We start from the raw sequence: 20,521 nt of genomic DNA on the forward strand, positions 1-20,521 counted from the left end.
TATACCATTCACAATTGGGCCCATAATCAGCTAAGCCTCCCCCCGCCCCCCCACCAAAGATCAGATTCCGCTCCGCAACCTCCTTCTCCTAATAGCAGCAATCTGGAGCCAGACGCCCACTCATCTGACAGATAACGAACTTGAGGAGGGCGCATGGGAAGTCAAATTTTGGCCAAAGACCCTGCAAGGCCAGGATTATAATAGAGCCCTGCCAATCTTAACAACGGTGTTTTATTAACATATTGCGAGGCTGCTTCCGACTGGCAGCCAGCCAAATGGACAGTGAGTGGAAGAGAATAGCAGACACAGAAGGCTGAAGCCAGGGTTCCACAGGTTCCGCTCCTAGCATTGTAGAAGGAGCATCAGGCTGGTTGGCATCAGTAAGGTTGGGGTGGGGGGGAATCAGTAAACGGGAAAGCTGCCAGGCCCCCGGGGGGGGGGGGGGGGGGGGGGGGGGTACTCTGATTCTTTGTGTAATTGCTTCAGCTACTTGCAGTTTGGATTGTTTACCTTTGAAACAATAAAAGTAACAAGCATTTGATTTCTTAGCTTTGTGTTTAATTGGTAGCTATCTTTGAAATGCTTTTAAGACTTCTTTTCACTATTGGTGTCTCGATGTTGAATCAAGATGGCGCCGGAGCAGTGCGACTCTCAGTAAGCTCTCCCCACAGATCCTCTTCCTACATCCATTATGTTTTTTCATGGATGGAATGATCTGTCTGGACTGTACGCAGAGCAATACTTTTCACTGCACCTTGGTACACGTGACAATAAATCTAAATCTTAATTTAACAGCTGAAACTTTAATTTTACTTTCAATATGTGTGATGCCCTTAAGTGTGTAATGGCTTTGAAAGGATGTGTATTACATGCAGGATTTTGTTTTGTCTGTTTGAATTGGTTGTAAATATCTCAGATTCTTGATGCTAAAAGACTCTGACATTGCCAAGCTACTGTTTTAGTACAGCACGCAATTATAGAAAATAGATTATAAAATGTAATACTTCACCTGGGCTCCCACCTTCAGTGCAGCATCCATCTGAGCTTTAATGATGTTGCTCTTCATCTGATCAGGGATAGAAGACGGTGATGCAGGAGAATGTAACCCCTTTTCTAACAGCTTCTTTTCCTCACCCTGGGGTTGCAAACAAGTTCCATTAATTTATAAGTTGGCATTTGAATATTAGCTGACTTTATAAACAGAATCATCCTTTTCACCACTTGTTCCATACATTTTTAGAAATCAAACTTTTAAAAAAATGTTCATGGATATTGCTGGCAAAGCCAGCTTTTATCACCCATCCCTAATTGGCATTGAGGTGGTAGAGGTGAGCCACCTTCTTGAACCACTTCAGTCCATGTGGTGTAGGTTCATCCAAGGTGATCTAAGGGAAGAAACGGTAACGTACTCCCAAGTCAGGATGGTATGTGACTTGGAGGGTGTAGCGCTAACAATTAAGACGAGAGACTAGTACAATCGAGGCTTTATTGCTGTGCGATGCTATTCCTCCATCTGCAACTGTAGACTAAGGTCTGAGTGACTCACACGCATATTTATACACAAGCTCCCTGTGGGCGGAGCTAGCCGGCAGGGGCTTCCCGGAGGAACCTGTATTACAGGTACAGGCATACATCCCCCTACTGCACGTACACATAACTACAGTGGCTATATCACCACAGAGGGCAACTTGCAGGAAGTGGTGTTCCCACATAAGCAGCTGTGCCTTTGTTCATTTTAGGTGGTACAGCTTGCAGATTTGGAAGGTGTTGTTGAAGGAGTCTTGGCAAGCTGCTGCAAAGCATCTTGTAAATGGTAAACACTGCTGCCAATGCGCAGGTGGTGGAAGGAGTGATTGTTCAGCTGGTGGATGTTGTGGCGATCAAGCGGGTAGCTCTGTCCTGGCATTCCTCGAGTGTTGTTGGAGCTGCACTCATCCAGGCAAGTGGAGAGCATTCCATCACACTTCTGACTTGTGCCTTGTCGATGGTGGAAAGGCAATGGGCAGTCAGGAAGTGAGTTACTTGCTGCAGATCAGCTAGCCTCTACCCTGCTCTTGTACCCACAATATTTAAGTTCCCAGTTAAGTTTCAAACAGTTCTCCTTGTTGTTTTCAAATCCTAACATAGCTATGATGAGAATTCTTCAGATGTTATACAAATAATCTGGCTGTAGTCTGATGTTGTTTGACATTTAAAATCATGAAAAAATAAATTCTGTCTTAAAATTATTCTGCATCTTCTTGCATCAGCATGGCACGTGATCAAGTGCTGTCTTCAGGTGAGGGAACAATTGGATCAAAATGAATGGAAAGAGAAAAAAGTTAGAAATGTAGGCGGGGAGGCAGACAAAATGGAGGGGGAGAATCAGGCACAGGACAAAGGAAATAAAAGGAAAGATGCAGGAAGGGAGGCTGGCAGAGTGAAGTCAGGTTGACAAAGATGATTTCAGTCATGGTGGGATGAGGCAAAAACCTCAACTGGATATTGGAAAATTACCTAAACAGGGCATATGTCCCATTTTAGTGGGAAGGGATGGAGGCTACTTGTTACAAGAAAACCTTTTCAGCAGCAATCCTAATCTCAAAAAAGAACTACACAGCTCTCAATTTTATACAATCAACAGTACTTTAAAGGTCCTGATATCTTCAGTGAATTTGTTCCAATACTTTAGCTTGTACTTTTGGTAAGGCAAGAAATGCTCAGCTTTAATAGCAAGATTTCTACTATTCTGAATTTGGAACTAACATCTCCAGGCCTATTCCTCAGATATGACATAGGGCGCGATCGAATGGCCATGCCACGCTGCACCCGAAAAGCAGTTTGCCGCAGCCCAGCGTTGCCAATAGAAGCCAGGAGACCCTGCTCCCGGGATCGACGTGGCTCGTAACTCCTCGTGAGATCCAACACGATCTTGCAAAACGTTGCAATGTAAATCTCGCCCATTGTGGGTGGGATCACTTTTAGGCAAATCTACATATTAAAGTGAGACCGCTAGTCAACTAGTCTCACTTTAATGTGCAGATTCCTGAAATACCCGAGGCATTGAGATCTATCCCCTTCACCTCGGAGGCGTTGGGCGAGCGCCGTTCAGTAGTGGTCTCCACAAATGGGGACCAGACACAATGGCACTCGTGGGAGTTTCCCAGGGGTTTGGAGGCCCCAGGTGCATGCCCCTGGAGCACTTCTGGTGTCACCCAGGCACCCTGGCATTGCCACCTAGGTGCCAGCTTGTCACCCAGGCACTGCCAACTAGGTGCCAGCTTGGCACTGCCAAGGTGCGCAGGTGGCATTTTTTGCACCTTGTGTGATTGGTGCCTCCCATAGTGTGTTGGGGCTTGTGAGGGGTTGGGGTCAAGTTAGTGGCTCTAGAGATTGGTGGCGCGCCGATCTCTCACTACACTGAGGAGTTCCGTTGAGTGGAACTGTTCAGTGTACAAAATGGGGCTATGTACAGCCTCAGCTGCGCACTCCCCGCTGAGGCCCCCTATCTAACCTGTGTACTGTTTTATAGCGTGTTTCTCGGTGCTGCGAGGTCCGGGAAAGACGTGGCTAAATGTGCTCGCTATGGGACTTTGTTCCCATTTAGTTAAATCCCAAACATAATGTTGTGCAAATTAACGAAGCCTAACATTTATACCCGCTGGGTGCAATCTACCTGCTGATTCGTGCTCAAACGGAGTGTGGCATGGTGGTAGATGCCTTGTGAAGCCTCCCGTGGGATACTCCACAGCCATTGACCAAACCTACTTAGGCGCGCTCACCCAGGATCTACCGGCCTCCCAAGGGAGACCTCAGCCAGGCATCGTTTAGTACTGCTACACACAAATGTGGACCAGGTGGAACAAAACCCGGGGGAGGGGGTGTCTCCCAGTCCCCCGGGCCAGCGAAGTCCTCTGCGTGGTCAGAGACTGTGCAGGGTGGCCCCCTGGCTCTCCCCCTGGAATGCAGCACCTTGGCACTGGCAGGTTGGCACTATCAAGATGCCCAGGTGGCACTGCAAAGACGGCAGGAGCACTGCCAGGGTGGCAGTGCAATGGTGCCCAGATGTCAGGACAGTGCTGCCAAGCATCAGGGCCTACCATAGGGGGGCAATACCCATGAAAGGAGGGTGAGAATGGGTATGAAGGGTGAGGGAGTGCAGGGCAGGTAAGAAGTAACCTCTGGGAGGTTGCAGGGGCTTGAAGGGTGGGGGGCCTGGAAGTGTGTATGGGGGACTGAATAAAGGGTGGCAGGGACCCTGTACGGGGGTGTCATCACTTGGGAGGGTGGGGTAATGCCCATATGCGTGAGGGGTGACATTGTCTATGGGCGGGGGGGGGGGGGGGGAGGGGGTGTTGGGGACCCACAAGTTCACTTAGAGATTGGTACACCCTTTCAAAATGGTGGCCTGGTCTGGCCAGCAGGTTCAGCTCCCCAGTGATAAAAATAATTCTAATCATGGGCTAGCCCAGTGAGAAACTTCCTAGGGTTCAAAAAGTGTGGTTCGATAGCGGTTGGGAACTTGCCAACAGAATCGGGGGGGGTGGGGGGGGACGACTCACGGCAAAACGCACCACAAATGACACTTAGAAACCTTTCCATTCGATCATGCTGTCTATTACAATACCCTGTACAGGCATGACAAGTTATTTCAGGTAAACATGGTCACGGTTATAAGAGGGATTATATATAGGACTAAGTTGGCACAGGAATTTTCATTGCAATTTCCAATAGAATGTTGTGAACCACCAACAATTTTTAACATCCAATACTGTATTTAACCAGTCAACCTATTAGTATTTTATTGACTTAATTGTCTGTATGATCTTACCTTCTATCAGTGAAATCAGCGTGGTTTCTGATTGAAATTGGAAGGAAAACTGCAGCATTTCAGCAATTTTTGAGAACTTGGGAGGGACTCTAGTTTTACGATACTTTTATTTTATGCCAGAAAATAGAGAGCCCATAAAAATGTCTGAGGAAATTAATGCTAAAATTATGTCTAATTTAATCAGAAAAAAGTATGAAGGCCAAATTTGCCGTTAAAGTTGAAAGCAGTTTTCTGCCAAAAGGTCACTGGGTACAAGTTCCCACCTAGAAATCCTGACGCAGACTTCCCCTATCACCAGTCTCCTGAAGAGAAGGCCATTAGTGAAGGCTGAGGAGCATGTTAAACTCCCGCTGCTCTCATTAGGCCTTAAAACATGTCACTGCTTAACCTCTTCAAGTATATCAGGAAAATTGAAAGACATAAATTATTTTCATGACTAACATAACAGAATAAAAAACATTGACCAAACTCATAACTCATTTAGGTTGACTTGGGTGCCACTTAAAAATGGTGGGCAGTTCCTGATTCTGCAATAATTGGTGCCATTCCGGAGTTGTTCGATTTTTGAGAGTACCTTTGAAGAATGCGACTGCTTCCTGTTCGAAGTCCATATACTGTACTGCCGACCTGGCTGGCTCCACTGAGGAGATAGATAGCTCCTACTTCTCCACAATTTTTATGGAGTCAAGCCAGGTTTTTATGGAGTTATGGTTCATGGCCCCTCATAGGAGTCATGCATCCTAGTGTGCAAAAGGGGCCTTTTAAAAGGTAAGTTCAAAAATCTCCTTTTCTCCCTTCTGCCAGGATCTTCCCTTCCATCTACCCTTACTATGTACACTTAGTTGAGAATCCCAACATCTATTAGAACAACAGAACACCTGCTATCCAAAGAAAACAATGTTTGATTTACAGCTCAGGCTCTCTGATCTCTGCAGTTTCATATTTATTGATGTAAGTAAATGGTTTCAAAATATTTGTGGTCTGTGTTTTTTGAAATTTCAATCAGCCTGAATGATTCACAATTTTGTTAGCTTGTTGTCCAGACCGTTTTCTCATTGGAGAAAGTGATCAATGGATTACATTTTTCAGCCCTTTTCTTTTAAACATCCCACTTTACACTGTGGTGTTCATTGGTTGTAGAAAGTGTACAGCGGGTCAACTTGATGCAACTGCCAGAGTCTGGCATAAAGAATATGAGGGAACATAAACATAGAACAGTACAGCACAGAACAGGCCCTTCAGACCTCAATGTTGTGCCGAGCCATGATCACCCTACTCAACCCACGTATCCACCCTATACCCGTAACCCAACAACCCCCCCCCCCTTAACCTTACTTTTATTAGGACACTAAGGGCAATTTAGCATGGCCAATCCACCTAACCCGCACATCTTTGGACTGTGGGAGGAAACCGGAGCACCCGGAGGAAACCCACGCACACAGGGGGAGGTCGTGCAGACTCCACACAGACAGTGACCCAGCCGGGAATCGAACCTGGGACCCTGGAGCTGTGAAGCATTTATGCTAACCACCATGCTACCCTGCTGCCCCTAACGGCATAAAGGGTGGATGGATGGCAGAGCCTTGCATAGGGGGGCAAGAAGCGACATAAGGGGTGGGTGGAAGTGCAGAACCTCACAGAGGGGGCATGGGTGTGGAGGGCATTAGATGGCATAGGTGGGGCATGGGGAGTGTTTGGAGGGAGAGGGTATGTGAGGAGGTGAGGGATGGAGTGCCTCTGTTTCTCTTTCACTGAGACACGCAACCAAGGCAAGCCTTTTAAGTAGCTCACCTTGGGACCCGACAAGCCCTGTGGCTGCCTCCGCACTTCTTTCCAGATCGGATGGCCTGACTCCAGCCCATACCCAGCTCCCGCCTTGGCAGACCCTTTCTCCTGAGGCAGGTGAGCCGAGCTGGGAATTTTCCTGACTCCCTTTACCCATCTCAAGGATTAAAATCCAGACTGCCATCTGCATGGTGCAGCACGGTAGCATGGTGGTTAGCATAAATGCTTCACAGCTCCAGGGTCCCAGGTTCGATTCCCGGCTGGGTCACTGTCTGTGTGGAGTCTGCACGTCCTCCCCGTGTGTGCGTGGGTTTCCTCCGGGTGCTCCGGTTTCCTCCCACAGTCCAAAGATGTGCGGGTTAGGTGGATTGGCCATGCTAAATTGCCCGTAGTGTCCTAAAAAGTAAGGTTAAGGGGGGGGTTGTTGGGTTACGGGTATAGGGTGGATACGTGGGTTTGAGTAGGGTGATCATGGCTCGGCACAACATCGAGGGCCGAAGGGCCTGTTCTGTGCTGTACTGTTCTATGTTCTATGTTCTATGCATTGTAACAAGCTGAATTGCTGGCAAGAAGAGTAGCAGTGATGACCAAGCAGCTACTTGCTAATTTTAACATTATTAACATATACAAGAATTCAAAACAACTGATGCTCATCGTTTAGTTGGATTCTTGGCTATGATTATTTAATAACCAAACCAACTGCGGACAAATAACTCTTTCAGTGGAACGGAAATTTCATTTCTCTAATTGAACGGCTGACTTCAATCACAAATCGGGTGTCTACTGTTGAAGAGTATTCTACCTAATTAGCTCGCATGTGTCACTTCTTGATCTTCTTTTTGACAATTACAAACATAAAATATGACAGGTGGGTAAACACCTACTGGTTCACCCAACCTGTTGTTGTGCTCTATGCATCATAATATACTCAATTCCTAACCACTCAGAGCTATGTACTCTCCTGGGTGTGATGAAAAACAGATTTTAAATACAGGACAATTGCAGGGGCGGAGGGATTGAAATGTTCCTCTCCGATCACCTCAGGCAATTGAAAGGAATCCAGGAGTTCACAAGTAAGAAAATGTGAGTTCTACAAATCTTTATTTTGTATTGTAGATTCCATGGAATCAAAGAACTGGAAATGCTTCAAACAAATGATCCTCGTGCTTGTTGGGAGCACAGAAAGACAGAAGTTATAATGTGGTATTTAAGAGATTTCCATAGCCTAATGATGTTCTGGAGTTACATTTCTGCACACACAAGTAGAAAGTTGCAGATAGTGATAGTATCAGGAGACCTCTACAGGCAAGAAAGAATTGTCTGAAAATGGCTGGCATTATGTGTAACTTTTGTTTAGCTTGATGCAGTATAATAAGATGCAGCTGTAGAAGATCTTGTGTTCTCGAAATTAATATGGAAATCTGATTAAGCATCAGAAAACCCTTGTGGCACTACTTTAGCCCTAATCCTGTAGCAGATAGCCAGTATGGCATCATTTCTTTAAGGCTGGAATACAGCTCATCAAGTCTAGTGCCCTGCATGACTTTGTGTGGTGAACAACACTAATGGTATATTATATGTATTACGGCACTGCCCGTACATTAGAGGTAGGATGGTAAATCCCTGCCTGTTGGCTCCACCCAGCAGGCAGCGCATAAAAGTGTGTGCTCTCCTGTGCTGCAGCTATTCTGGTTCCAGCTACAGGAGGCACAACATCTTGTTCAATAAAGCCTTGATTGTTCCGCCATTCTCGTCTTGTGGTAATTGAGGTGCATCACATTGAAGGGGTGAGTTCAGGAGCAATCAGAGTCTGCAAAATAAGGCTAAATAGGGTGAAACTGAATAATTCTGTGTTCCAATCCAGTGGTGAGGGAGCAATGCTCATATCAGAGAACTGATGTTGTTGGGTTGTATCCCAATTTATAATCTGGTGTTTCCTGAGAACATGGCTCCTGGCATCAGTAGATGTGCTGCTAGAAGCATCACAGTGGGAAATGGTGGTGTAATGGGAATGTCGCTGGGCTAGTAATTCAGGAGGACCAGGCTAATACTGTAGCATAGGTTCACATCCAACCACAGCAGTAAGGTGGAATTTAAAGCAATTTATAAGTCTGGAATATAACGCTGATCGTGAAACTAACATTGATTCCATCTGATTCACTAATGTCCTTTATGGAAAGAAATCTGCCCACGTGTGACCGCAAACCCACACAAATGTGGTTGACTCTTAACTGTCCTCTGAAATGACCAACTGGCCATTCACTTCAAGGGAAAATAGGGATGGGCAATAAATGTGGATCTAGTTAGTGACACTCACATCATATGAAAGGATATATGAAAGCAAAACACTAACTTGCAAGAAACACATCTAAGTTCATTGAGAATTCCCAAACTTCTATGAACTTTCCTTTCCCAATTATGTTCAAGTCTTGACTTTTGGTCATATATAATTACCAAGCCAGGCAGCTATGTATAAAGGAAGGATTTATAGCTTTAATTGTAGAGGTGAGTGAATTTTACTTCTAACTTTTATGGGCACTGGAAATATTTTTGGACAATGAAAATTCGATTTTCAACATTCGGATATTAAATTGGTAATGTGATTGGTGACGGTGACTAAGATAATGTAACAGCTTCATAAAGCTCATGCAGGTTATAATGTATGCTAGTGAGGAAACTGCTCTGTATTTTTACGGTCTGATTTTCTTCATCAATTTTAACAAGTGAGTCATGTTTTCTGCTTTCTTGGTATATTTTGAAACCTGGGATAAATCTCGGTGAGATTATTAACAGCTCCCATTAAACACAACTGACAAATGACTCTGCCTCTCCAAATCCATCTTTCATTCCATAAATATGCCATGCTGATTGATGTGCAACTCCTGGTTAAGTCAAAACTTACTCAATTTCACCAGCAACACTAAAGCCACCATGTTAAATGTCCACCAGAAACTTTATGCCTCCCATACCTATTCCACCTTGTTGTGGTTACAGGCAATCTTTTTTTCTATTTTATCTTTGTTTATGGACATTTTGTGTACATGTTACGAGTTTAAATTTGCCTTCATTAATATCCATTTGTTATTTGTCAGTCCATCAACTCAACCTATCGAAATTGCTTAAAATGTTATTAATCTCCAATAGTTTTCATTTCAAAACCTACAACAGGAGCAAAATTTGTTCAGAAATTAAATCACTCCTCTGAAAATTTAGACTTGCATAGTTTTATTTCTGTTATGCGTGAATCATGACTAATGACAATATAACGACTAAATTAATCATGATGCATCCCTAGCCCCAAATTGGTGTAGGAAGCTTATTAAGAAACTGCACATGTTGATTGACTGAGGTACTACCTACAGGGGAACAGGATGATTGAAACAAATGATATATACAGTCAGCAAGAAATCAATAAAAGTTGTTAAAGTTACAGTGTAATAAATTACCTTGTTATTCATGTTGATATGTAATGACGGCCACTGCCCAGTCACCTTACTGGTTTCAACTTCCAACTGCTTAAAACATATGCCAACCTCCTCATAGTGTGGAAGAACAGCTGAGCTCAACTCTAAAATAAAAATAAATAAACCAAATATAAAATGACAGCATACTATACTAGGCAAGCTTGGTAAATACCACGGGAATAATAAAATAAAGTCTGGCATCAGTTAATAAAGCTGGCTCTGAAGAAAACCTGAGTCAGGGAAAAGAGGTGACTACCTTTCAAAACAAAAAATAAGTTCTGGAGTGTCAATTTGATGCAACACCAAGGAAATGAAAGTTAATTTGGTAAGGAAAAGAAAGGTTACCGATTAAAAAATCTTTATTTGGTAATATCTTTGCCAGGCCTAGAGGTAGAAAGTAACTCTCCTTCTGGGTTGCGTAACTTTTAGAGACCCAATGCCTGCTGCAGGCGTAGAATTTGTCAATTTACTTTTATTGGATTTAACGGAAAACTCCAAGAGGGATACCAAGTGCCAGTTAGTTTGAACGCATAGAGTCAGAACCTGCCAAGTAGGAAATCAAACAGAGCAAGCTTGACCAGCTGATGAGTTTTTCTCCCTCAGTCACACTCAGTTTGCTAGCCATAATTGTTCTGTGGGACTCAGGAGGACTTCCCCATACACGTGGGCAATGATTCGGATGAATAGCGTGAGCTTCACAAGGAAGGACTCTATCAAGAACCAGTTTAAACCCAGTTCACATGATCTTGAATACCATAGCCGTAATTCATCCACTGAAATCTGTACATCCATTGCATCTCCTATAAAGAGAAATATGTCACTAGTGCAAGCTGAAAGCACTAGCTTTGTATCTAGGCAGGCAGAATCCTTTTATTTAGAAACTAAAAGAGGAAACACTGGAAAATCTCAGCAGGTCTGACAGCATCTGCAAGGAGAGAAAAGTGCTAACGTTTTGAGTCCAGATGACCCTTTGACAAAGCTCAGTGTTTAACTCACTGCCACTTCTCTTCCAGGAATGCCTACCCTGAAGAAGTACTGCTCTTCTCTCGGACAGCTTTGACAAAGGGTCATCTGCACTCGCAACGTTGGCTCTTATCTCTCCTTACAGATGCTACCAGACTTGCTGAGATTTTCCAGCGTTTTCTCTTTTGGTTTCAGATTCCAGCTTCCGCAGTAATTTGCTTTTATCCTTTTTTTTTTAAGACTTGAAAATGGCTCTGAGCAAAATCGGCCTGTGCTTGAATGCTTTTGTCTCGTTAACAGACAGAAGGTACATGATGGGAATAATGGATGAATTCCTTCACCAGATGCTAAAGAATAACAACTTGCATTTATATGTTTATGTGCAATTAGAAAAATCTTCAAAGGTGCTTTACAAAGGCATAACCAGAAATAGATAGATATCAAACCAGAAAGAAAATAGTAAGAGGAATCAGCAAAAACCTGATTAAGGATGCAAGGATTTAAGATCGAGCAAATGTAGGTCAGCATGGACAATGATGAGAGCTAAGCAGAACGCAATGTAGGTTAGGATAAGGACAGCAGAGTTCTGTATGAGTTGGAGTTTACAAGGGTACATGATAGGAAGCCAGCTGAGGAGAGTGTGGCAACAATTGCATCTGGAAGTGAGAATGGTATGAAGATTTCAGCCTTAGATTTTTTAAAATGATTTCATCGGCTGTGGATATTGCTGGAAAGGCTAATGTTTGTTGCCCATCCTTTGAACTGAGAGGCTTGTTAGATCATTGCAGAGGACAATTAAGAATCAACCACATTTGCTACGGCTCTGGAGTCATATGCAAGCCAGACGAGGTAAGGGACGGCAGATTTCCTTCCCTAAAGGACATTAGTGAATCAGTTAGGTTCTTAAATCAATGGCAGCTTAATGGTCACTACTACTGAGACGAGCTTTCAATTCCAGATTTATTAATTCATTACATTTATTAATTTAATTAAAATACAGCTGCCATGTTTGGATTTGAACCCATGTCCTAGAACATTAACCTGGGCCTCTGAGTTACTAGCTACACTATCAGTCTGAAAAAATAGAATAGTTGCAGACATTAGTGTCCATTTCCATGCAGGGGGAATTTAAGCACAATAAGGAGCTGGATTATCCACTGCCCTCCACTAGTACCCGAGTTCCCAATGCGGTGGTGAATCCAGCACCATAATAAAAAACGGTATTGGCGCCCGTTCCGATGCTCCAGTCCCTCTGCTGGTGGCAGTATCAAGGTTTGTGCCCCATGCTAGTGTGAGGATGCACATGGGTCGACCTACTAACGGGCAGGGCACTGGGTTCTCGAGCCTGCATGATTCTCTGGTCCCTTGGGCAAGAATTGTTGCAGGTATTTCCGAGTGTGGCCCTGGCGCGGTGGACCTCATGTTGGCCAATGGGATAACTCTTTAAGGGAGTTGCCCCAAATTCCATTGCAGCCTTCCCGTAACAATGCAATTCCTACTCACTCCAGCCCCACCAGACCTACCCACCAGGGACCCCCCAATAAGAGACCCCACTAGAAACCCTCCTTACAGAGACCCACCCTCCAGAAACTCTCCACTACAGAGACCCCCACTATAAAGACCCCCATTACAGAGACCCCCATTACATGGACCCCCCCTTACACAGACCCCTCAATACACAGACCCCTCAATACACAGATCCCCCCAATACACAGATCCCCCCAATACATAGATCCCCCCAATACATAGATCCCCCCAATACACAGATCCCCCCAATACACAGATCCCCCAATACACAGATCCCCCAATACACAGATCCCCCCAATACACAGATCCTCCAATACACAGATCCCCCCAATACACAGACCCCCCAATACACAGATCCCCCCAATACACAGATCCCCCCAATACACAGATCCCCCAATACATAGATCCCCCCAATACACAGATCCCCCAATACATAGATCCCCCCAATACACAGATCCCCCAATACACAGATCCCCCAATACACAGATCCCCCAATACACTGATCCTCCAATACACAGATCCCCCCAATACACAGATCCCCCAATACACAGATCCCCCCAATACACAGATCCCCCCAATACACAGATCCCCCCAATACACAGATCCCCCAATACACAGATCCCCCAATACATAGATCCCCCCAATACACAGATCCCCCAATACACAGATCCCCCAATACACAGATCCCCCAATACACAGATCCCCCAATACACAGATCCCCCAATACACAGATCCCCCAATACACAGATCCTCCAATACACAGATCCCCCCAATACACAGACCCCCAATACACAGATCCCCCAATACATATCCCCGCACCAGAAACCCCCAATTACAGAGACCCCCTCCAGAACCCCCCATTGCAGACACACTCACCCAAGACCCCTCCCGTAAGAGAGACCCCCCCTCCCCGCCATTACTAGGGAGTTATCCAGACAGAGACTTGAAAAAAACATTGCTTTAAAGCTTACCTGTGCCCTATACCTATTGGCTCAGGCAGGGAAAGAAGCACCTGTTAAATTCCTAGAAAGCAAAAACCACATTAGCTTCGATTAAACCCCGTCAGATCTTTGATCTGCAAGGCTTTTATTCACGTCAATGGGAAATTGGTTTTACTATGATTGACAACTTCCACACCGTCAGCTGTCTGGACTGTTTAGTTGCATTTCCCTTCATGCTTGAATAGATCTCAAGTACTGCAATGTTTATAAACATCTAGCTATCATAGACAGCTCATGGATCACATCAAAAGCAGTTCAGTGCTCTCATTACATTTTCTCTGCATAAAGCACTTAACTGCTTTTGATGTGGTTAACTTTATTCTGTGGGGATACGAAGGGGGTTGTGACCCACCAAATCCCATGGTGGGGGGTGTGAGGTGGAATTGCATTTTGTGGTGAGAGGAGCCAGTCACCGGACTACTCTACCGGGCCGCCTGTTCAAAATGGCAGTCCGATGAAATCCCCATCGTGCATAACTTTGTATGGCAAGAGATAGTGAATTGCCTCTGGATTTCCGCTCCAAGCGTGATCGCAAATCAGGTGATTAATCTCCGGTGGGAGAACATAGTCTTCCGAATGAAGAATCCAGCCCAAGATGCTAATAAACACGTTTGGGAAACCTTGATGTGATGATTCATGACAGCAAAGCCTACGCAGCTTTTGTGCCATTCTATTTTTCTATGGCTACTGATAAGAAATGTGTATCATACACCAATTTCATTTAACTGACCCTTTTCAGGTCGATCAATCTTGCCGGGGGTGGTGATCTGGACATTACACCTAGTCATCTCTCTACTGACAAGAGTGTTTTCTCTCAGGTCTGTTGGCCATGGCATTGTCCATGAGAGTGTGCATGTTCCATGCACCAATGGTGACTGGTATCACCTTTATGTTCTGCTTTTGAGTCTACTAACCACTCTAATGTCAGGGATCCCTACTGGCCAGGGAAGTGAAGCAGACAATGTTTAGAGCACCTTTTCTAGCCACTTCTTCATACCAGAGAGGTGAGCAGTGTGGCCTTGAAAAGGGCTGCTCAGATGATCAAGGGGCGGCTGAGTTCCACTTTTGCTTCTGTCATACCTCATCCGCCCAGGCCACTGGAATCAGTCTTCACATGCCAGGGTAGACAAATCCCCAAGTTGCTTAAGGTAGGAGAGCTGACAGCTACCCTCACATGGTTTGGTCCACATGTTGAAGGCACACTAGGGCATGGCCGCCGTCGCATGCTAACAGCTACTTGGAGCCACAGTGAGTGCTGGGTGATGGTGAGGATCAATGCAGGATGAACTATTCCAAAGAGTACAGTGAGCCTGCCAGTGAGAGGTGCTAGCCCTCCTTTACACCCCTCAAACATATAGCTGTGGTTGTTGAAGGCCAATCACCTTAGCCCTATGATATCCCTGCAGGGATTCTTCAGGTAAATGACCGAGGTACAACCATCTTCAGCTGTTTCATCACTAATCTTCTCTCCAACATAAGGTCAGAAGTGGTGATGTTCACTGGTGATTGCATAGTATTCAGTACCATTTTTCAGTCCCCAGATAAAAAAGTCCAGCCCATACCTACATGTGACGAGGCCTGGACAATACCTGTGCTTCAGCTGATAAGTCACAAGTAATTCATGTCACACAAGTTCCAGGCAATGACCACTTCCATAAAAGAACCTAACCAGTTCCCCCTGATATTTACTGGCAATATCAACACCAGGACATTAATCATAAATGTAACTGTACTAGCCACATAAACAACATGGCAACTAGGGCAGATCAAAGACTGGATATTCTGTGTTGAGTGGATCACCTCCTAATTGCCTCAAAGCCTTTCCACGATCTACAAAACTAACTAACTTAGCACCCTGATAGAATAGAATTGACTTGCTTGGATTGAGGCAATGGCAATAACACTCTAGAAACTCAATATCATCCAGGACCAACAGTCTACTTGACTGCAATCTCATCCGCTAATATAGATGTCCACTATACTGCAATGTATACTATCCAACTCTCCAAGATTTCTTCAGCTGCGCTTCCCAAATCCATGGGCCGGGATTCTCCCCTTCCCGGCGGGGCGGGGGGTGCCGGCATGTCGGAGTGGAGTGAACCACTCCGACGTCGGGCAGCCCCAAAGGTGTGGAATTCTCCGCACCTTCAGGGGCCAAGCCCTCACATTGAGGGGCTCAGCCCGTGCTGGAGTGGTTCCCACGCTGCTGGCTGGCGCGAATGGCCTTTGGCGCCACGCCAGCCGAGGCCGAAAGGACTTCGCCAGCCGGCGTAAGTCCGTGCATGCGCCGGAGCGCCAGCGGCTGCTGACGTCATATCGGCGCATGCGCAGGGGAGGGGGTCTCTTCCATCTCTGTCATGGTGAAGGCCATGGCGGGGGCGGAAGGAAAAGCGTGCCACCACAACACAGGCCCGCCCGCTGATCGGTGGGCCTCGATCCCGGGCCAGGCCACCGTGGGGGCACCCCCCGGGGTCAGATCGCCTCGTGCCCCCCCCCCCAGGACCCCGGAGCCCGCCCGTGCTGCCAATCCCGCCGGTCAGGTAGGTGTTTCGATTCCCACTGGCGGGAGAGGCCTGTCAGCAGCGGGACTTCGGCCCATCGCGGGCCGGAGAATCACCGAGGGGGGCCCACCGACCGGCGCGGGGGGCCCGCCTTCCAGTGCGGCGCGATTCCCGCCCCCGCCAAATCTCGGGGGCGGAGAATTCGGGACACGGCAGGGGGGGGATTGACGCCGGTCCCGGGTGATTCCTCGCCCCTGATCTCTGCCACCTAGAGAGACATGAGCAGCATGGAAATACCATCTGGACTTTGACATAAATCTGTTTCTTCAACTGGATTACAATATCAGAACTCGCTATAAGTATTTGGAAGCACCTTACCACATAGTCTGCAATGGCTCCAAGGGAGATCCATAAGAGCATAATTAGGCTATTCGGTCCATCAAATCTGCTCCATCATTTGATCATGGCTGATATGTTTCTCATCCCCATTCTCCTGCTTTCTCTCCGTAACTCCTGATCCCCTTGTTTATCAAGAACCTACCTATCTCTGTCTCAAAGACACTCGGTGACTTGGCCTCCACAGCTTTCTGCGGCAAAGAGTTTACAGATTCACCACCCTCTGGCTGAAGAAATTCTTCCTCATCTCAGTTTTAAAGGATCATCCCTTCAGTCTAAGGCGGTGCCCTCGGTTTCTAGTATCTCCTACCAGTGGAAACATCTTGTCCATGTCCGCTCTATCTAGGCCTCTCAGTATTCTGGAAGTTTAAATTAGATCCCAACCCCCCTCCCATCTTCAAAACTCCATTGAGTACAGACCCAGAGTCCTCAACCTCCCCTCATATGACAAGCCCTTCATTCCGGGGATCATTCTTGTGAACCTCCTTTGGACCCTCTCCATCCAAGGCCAGCACATCGTTCCTTCAATACACAACTGCTCACAATATTCCAAATGGGGTCTTACCAGAGTCATTACAGCCTCAGCAGTACATCCCTACTCTTTTATTCTAGCTCTCTTGAAATGAATGCTGACATTGTATTTGCCTCCTCCAAGAGACGCATCTGAGGGAAAAAGACCGACCACTGCGGGTAAGGAAGGGCTGGATGGGACAGACCTACCATTCCTGCTATGGGACAAGAGCTGGTGGGGGGGGGGGGGGGGGGGGGGGGGGGGGTTGCAATGCTGATGAGCAAGAGGACAGTGTTTGTGGTGACAAAGACAGTTACGGACCAAGGGTGACGGTACGTTATGGTCAGCGGTGTCCTCGACAGGGCACCTGTTGTCCTGGTCAGTGTGTACGCACCCAACTGGGATGACGTGGATTTATAAAGAAGAACATGGGGGAAATCCGACATTGACACACACCGACTGATCATGGTGGGGGACAGGGGGGACGGACACTTTAACAGTGTACAGGACCCACTGACGGACTGATCAAACCTCAGAACGGGGAAAACGGCAGGCATGGCTCGGGAACTGGAAATGCTCTTGGAGCAGATGGGGGTAGTGGACTCATCGTGGTTTCTGCACCCAGGTGGGAAGGAATTTTTGTTCTTCTCAACAGTACACACGGTTTACACTCGCATCGACGTATTTGTAGTAGGGAAACTGATGCTTCCAGAAATAGTCAGAGCGGAGTACCTCATGATCGTAATCTCCAAGTACACACTACATAGATGCCATGCCCAACACCTCATATGGCGATGGGATGCACTCCTGCTTTCCCTGGCAGGGAGGGTGCAGATAATCAAGATGAACGTGCTGCCCAGGTTCCTCTTCCTGTTCAGATCCATACCGATTTACATCCCCAAGGCCTTTTTCCAAATGATAGGCAAATGATTATGGCGTTTGTGTGGGGGTCAAAAAATCCAAGAATCCCCCAAACTGTACTACAAAGGAGAAGAAGCATGGGTGGCTTGGCCCTCCCGAACTTGCAATATTACTACTGTGTAGCCACAGCCGGAAGAGTGAGGGGAAGGGTGACGGAACCAAATACAGAATGGGTGAGGATGGAGGAGTCCTCCTGTACAGGAATGACTCTCCGTGCCCTCGCCACAACAGCACTCCATTCCCGCCAACAAAGCCCAGTGGTAGTAGTAACTCCGAGAACCTGGAATCAGATGAGACAATACTTGAGTCGACCAAAGTGGCCATCATGGCCCCAACCTGCGGCAACCACAAGTTTCCACCAGCCATGCTTGGCACCACCTTTAAGAGGTGGAGACAGGACGGGGGGGGTACACTGATGGTGAGGAACTTTTACATGGGGGACAGACAAGCGGGTACCCAAGAGTCCCAAGAGACACAATGTTGGAAGAGTTACTGGAGGTGGACAGTCTAGGAAAGGAGAACTGGGGAGAGATACACGGATGACTTTTAGAAAGGACAAGCTCCCCACTGGACGAAACAAGGGGAAAATGGGAGGAAGAGCTGGGAACAGAAATAGGGTGGGGACTCTGGAGCAAAGCACGGAGCAGGACAAACTCCACTTCCCCCTGCGTAATGATTTTTTTCTTTAAATTTAGAGTGCCCAATTATTTTTATTCCCAATTAAAGGGCAATTTAGCGTGGCCAATCCACCGAACCTACACATCTTTGGGTTGTGGAGCTAAAACTCACGCAGACACGGGGAGAATGTGCAAATTCCACACGGACAGTGGCTCATGGCCAGGATTCAAACCCGGGTCCTCAGAGCCGCAGTCGCAGTGCTAACCACTGCACCACGTGCTGTCCTCCCCTGCGCAAGGATAAAACTCATGCAACTAAAAGTGGTGCACAGAGCACACCTGACAAGGACACCTGTGTAGGTTCTTCGCGGAGGTGGAGGATGAATGTGAATGGTGCCAGGATGCACACATGTTCTGGGCCTGCCCCAGACTTGTTGGGTTTTGGACAGGCTTCTTCAAGGCAATATTCAAAGTTGTGGGCAGGGGGAGCCGTGCCTAAGAGTGGCAGTCTTCGGGGTGTCGGACCAGCGAGAACTACATTTGGGGAAGAGGGCTGACATCCTTGCCTTTGCTTCCCTAATCGCCCGCCAGACAATTCTGCTCGGCTGGCAATAATCAATACCACCCACAGGTGCAGACTGGGTGTCAGACTGATCGGAATTTCTCCACCTGGAGAAGATTAAGTACACCATCCTAGGGTCTGAAGATGGTTTCCACAAAGTGTGGGGGCCATTCGTCAACCTGTTCCAAGATCTATTCAAAGCCACCAACGGGAGGGGGTGGGGGACAGAGAGCAGACAGAAATGTGAGGGACAGAAACAGCGGGGGAGAGACCGGAGGAAACACCAAGGGGGAGGCCAGGGACTGACCGACACAGGGACCAGAGGGCCCAACACAAGGCCACACGAAAAGAACCCTCAAAAAGTAGGCCGTCAACAGGATGTGAAGAGCGGAAAAGAAGGAAGGGGAGGCCAGGCGACAGGGAGAGGGGAGAAGGAGGGCACTGCCCACAGACAAACACCATACAGCCACCCAAGGTGAAGTAAAGGGTCAAGGATAGGACCCAGAAACAGCATAAGAAGGGAAGTGGGCGGGGGGTTCCTGGAAAAGATATAGTTTGAGTACATTGGATGGGTCATTCTTTGTACAATGTGTGCAGGAGGGTTTTCTGACACAATATGTTGACAGGCCAACAAGAGGTGAGGCCACTTTGGATTTGGTTTTGGGTAATGAACCAGGCCAGGTGTTAGATCTGGAGGTAGGTGAACACTTTGGAGACAGTGACCACAATTCGCTGACCTTTACATTAGTGATGGAAAGGGATAAGTATACCCCGCAGGGCAAGAGTTATAGCTGGGGGAAGGGCAATTATGATGCCATTAGACATGACTTAGGATGTGTAGGTTGGAGAAGTAGGCTGCAAGGGTTGGGCACACTGGATATGTGGAGCTTGTTCAAGGAACAGCTATTGCGTGTTCTTGATCAGTACGTACCAGTCAGACAGGGAGGAAAGGGTAGAGCGAGGGAACTGTGGTTTACCAAAGAAGTGGAATCTCTTGTTAAGAGGAAAAAGGAGGCCTATGTGAAGATGAGGCGTGAAGTTTCAGTTGGGGCGCCTGATAGTTACAGGGAAGCGAGGAAGGATCTAAAGAGAGAGCTAAGACGAGCAAGGAGGGGACATGAGAAGTCTTTGGCAGGTAGGATCAAGGAAAACCCAAAAGCTTTCTATAGGTATGTCAGGAATAAAAGAATGACTAGGGTAAGAGTAGGGCCAGTCAAGGACAGTGGTGGGAAGTTGTGTGTGGAGGCTGAGGAGATAAGCGAGATACTAAATGAATACTTTTCGTCAGTATTCACTCAGGAAAAAGATAATATTGTGGAGGAGAATGCTGAGACCCAGGCTATTAGAATAGATGGCATTGAGGTGCGTAGGGAAGAAGTGTTGGCAATTCTGGACAAGGTGAAAATAGATAAGTCCCCGGGGCATGACGGGATTTATCCTAGGATTCTCTGGGAAGCCAGGGA

The 20,521-nt window shown here is 46.8% G+C and overlaps 1 protein-coding gene across 2 annotated transcripts in view; it reads right to left on the reverse strand.

Moving 5' to 3' along the window:
- The window catches only part of epb41l4b (erythrocyte membrane protein band 4.1 like 4B), a 506,687-nt gene that overhangs the window by 108,279 nt on the left and 377,887 nt on the right, over positions 1-20,521 (reverse strand). Inside the window, exons 17-18 of one of the 2 annotated variants that reach the window (XM_038797675.1) lie at positions 10,042-10,163; positions 1,022-1,135 (exon numbers count right to left, since the gene is read on the reverse strand). In XM_038797675.1, the coding sequence (XP_038653603.1) occupies positions 1,022-1,135; positions 10,042-10,163 (236 nt within the window). Of the gene's footprint in view, positions 1-1,009; positions 1,136-10,041; positions 10,164-20,521 lie in introns of both variants that reach the window. The other variant, XM_038797674.1, reaches the window with a different exon arrangement.

Source organism: Scyliorhinus canicula, chromosome 5 (genome assembly GCF_902713615.1).
Source record: "Scyliorhinus canicula chromosome 5, sScyCan1.1, whole genome shotgun sequence".
Taxonomy (NCBI): domain Eukaryota; kingdom Metazoa; phylum Chordata; class Chondrichthyes; order Carcharhiniformes; family Scyliorhinidae; genus Scyliorhinus; species Scyliorhinus canicula.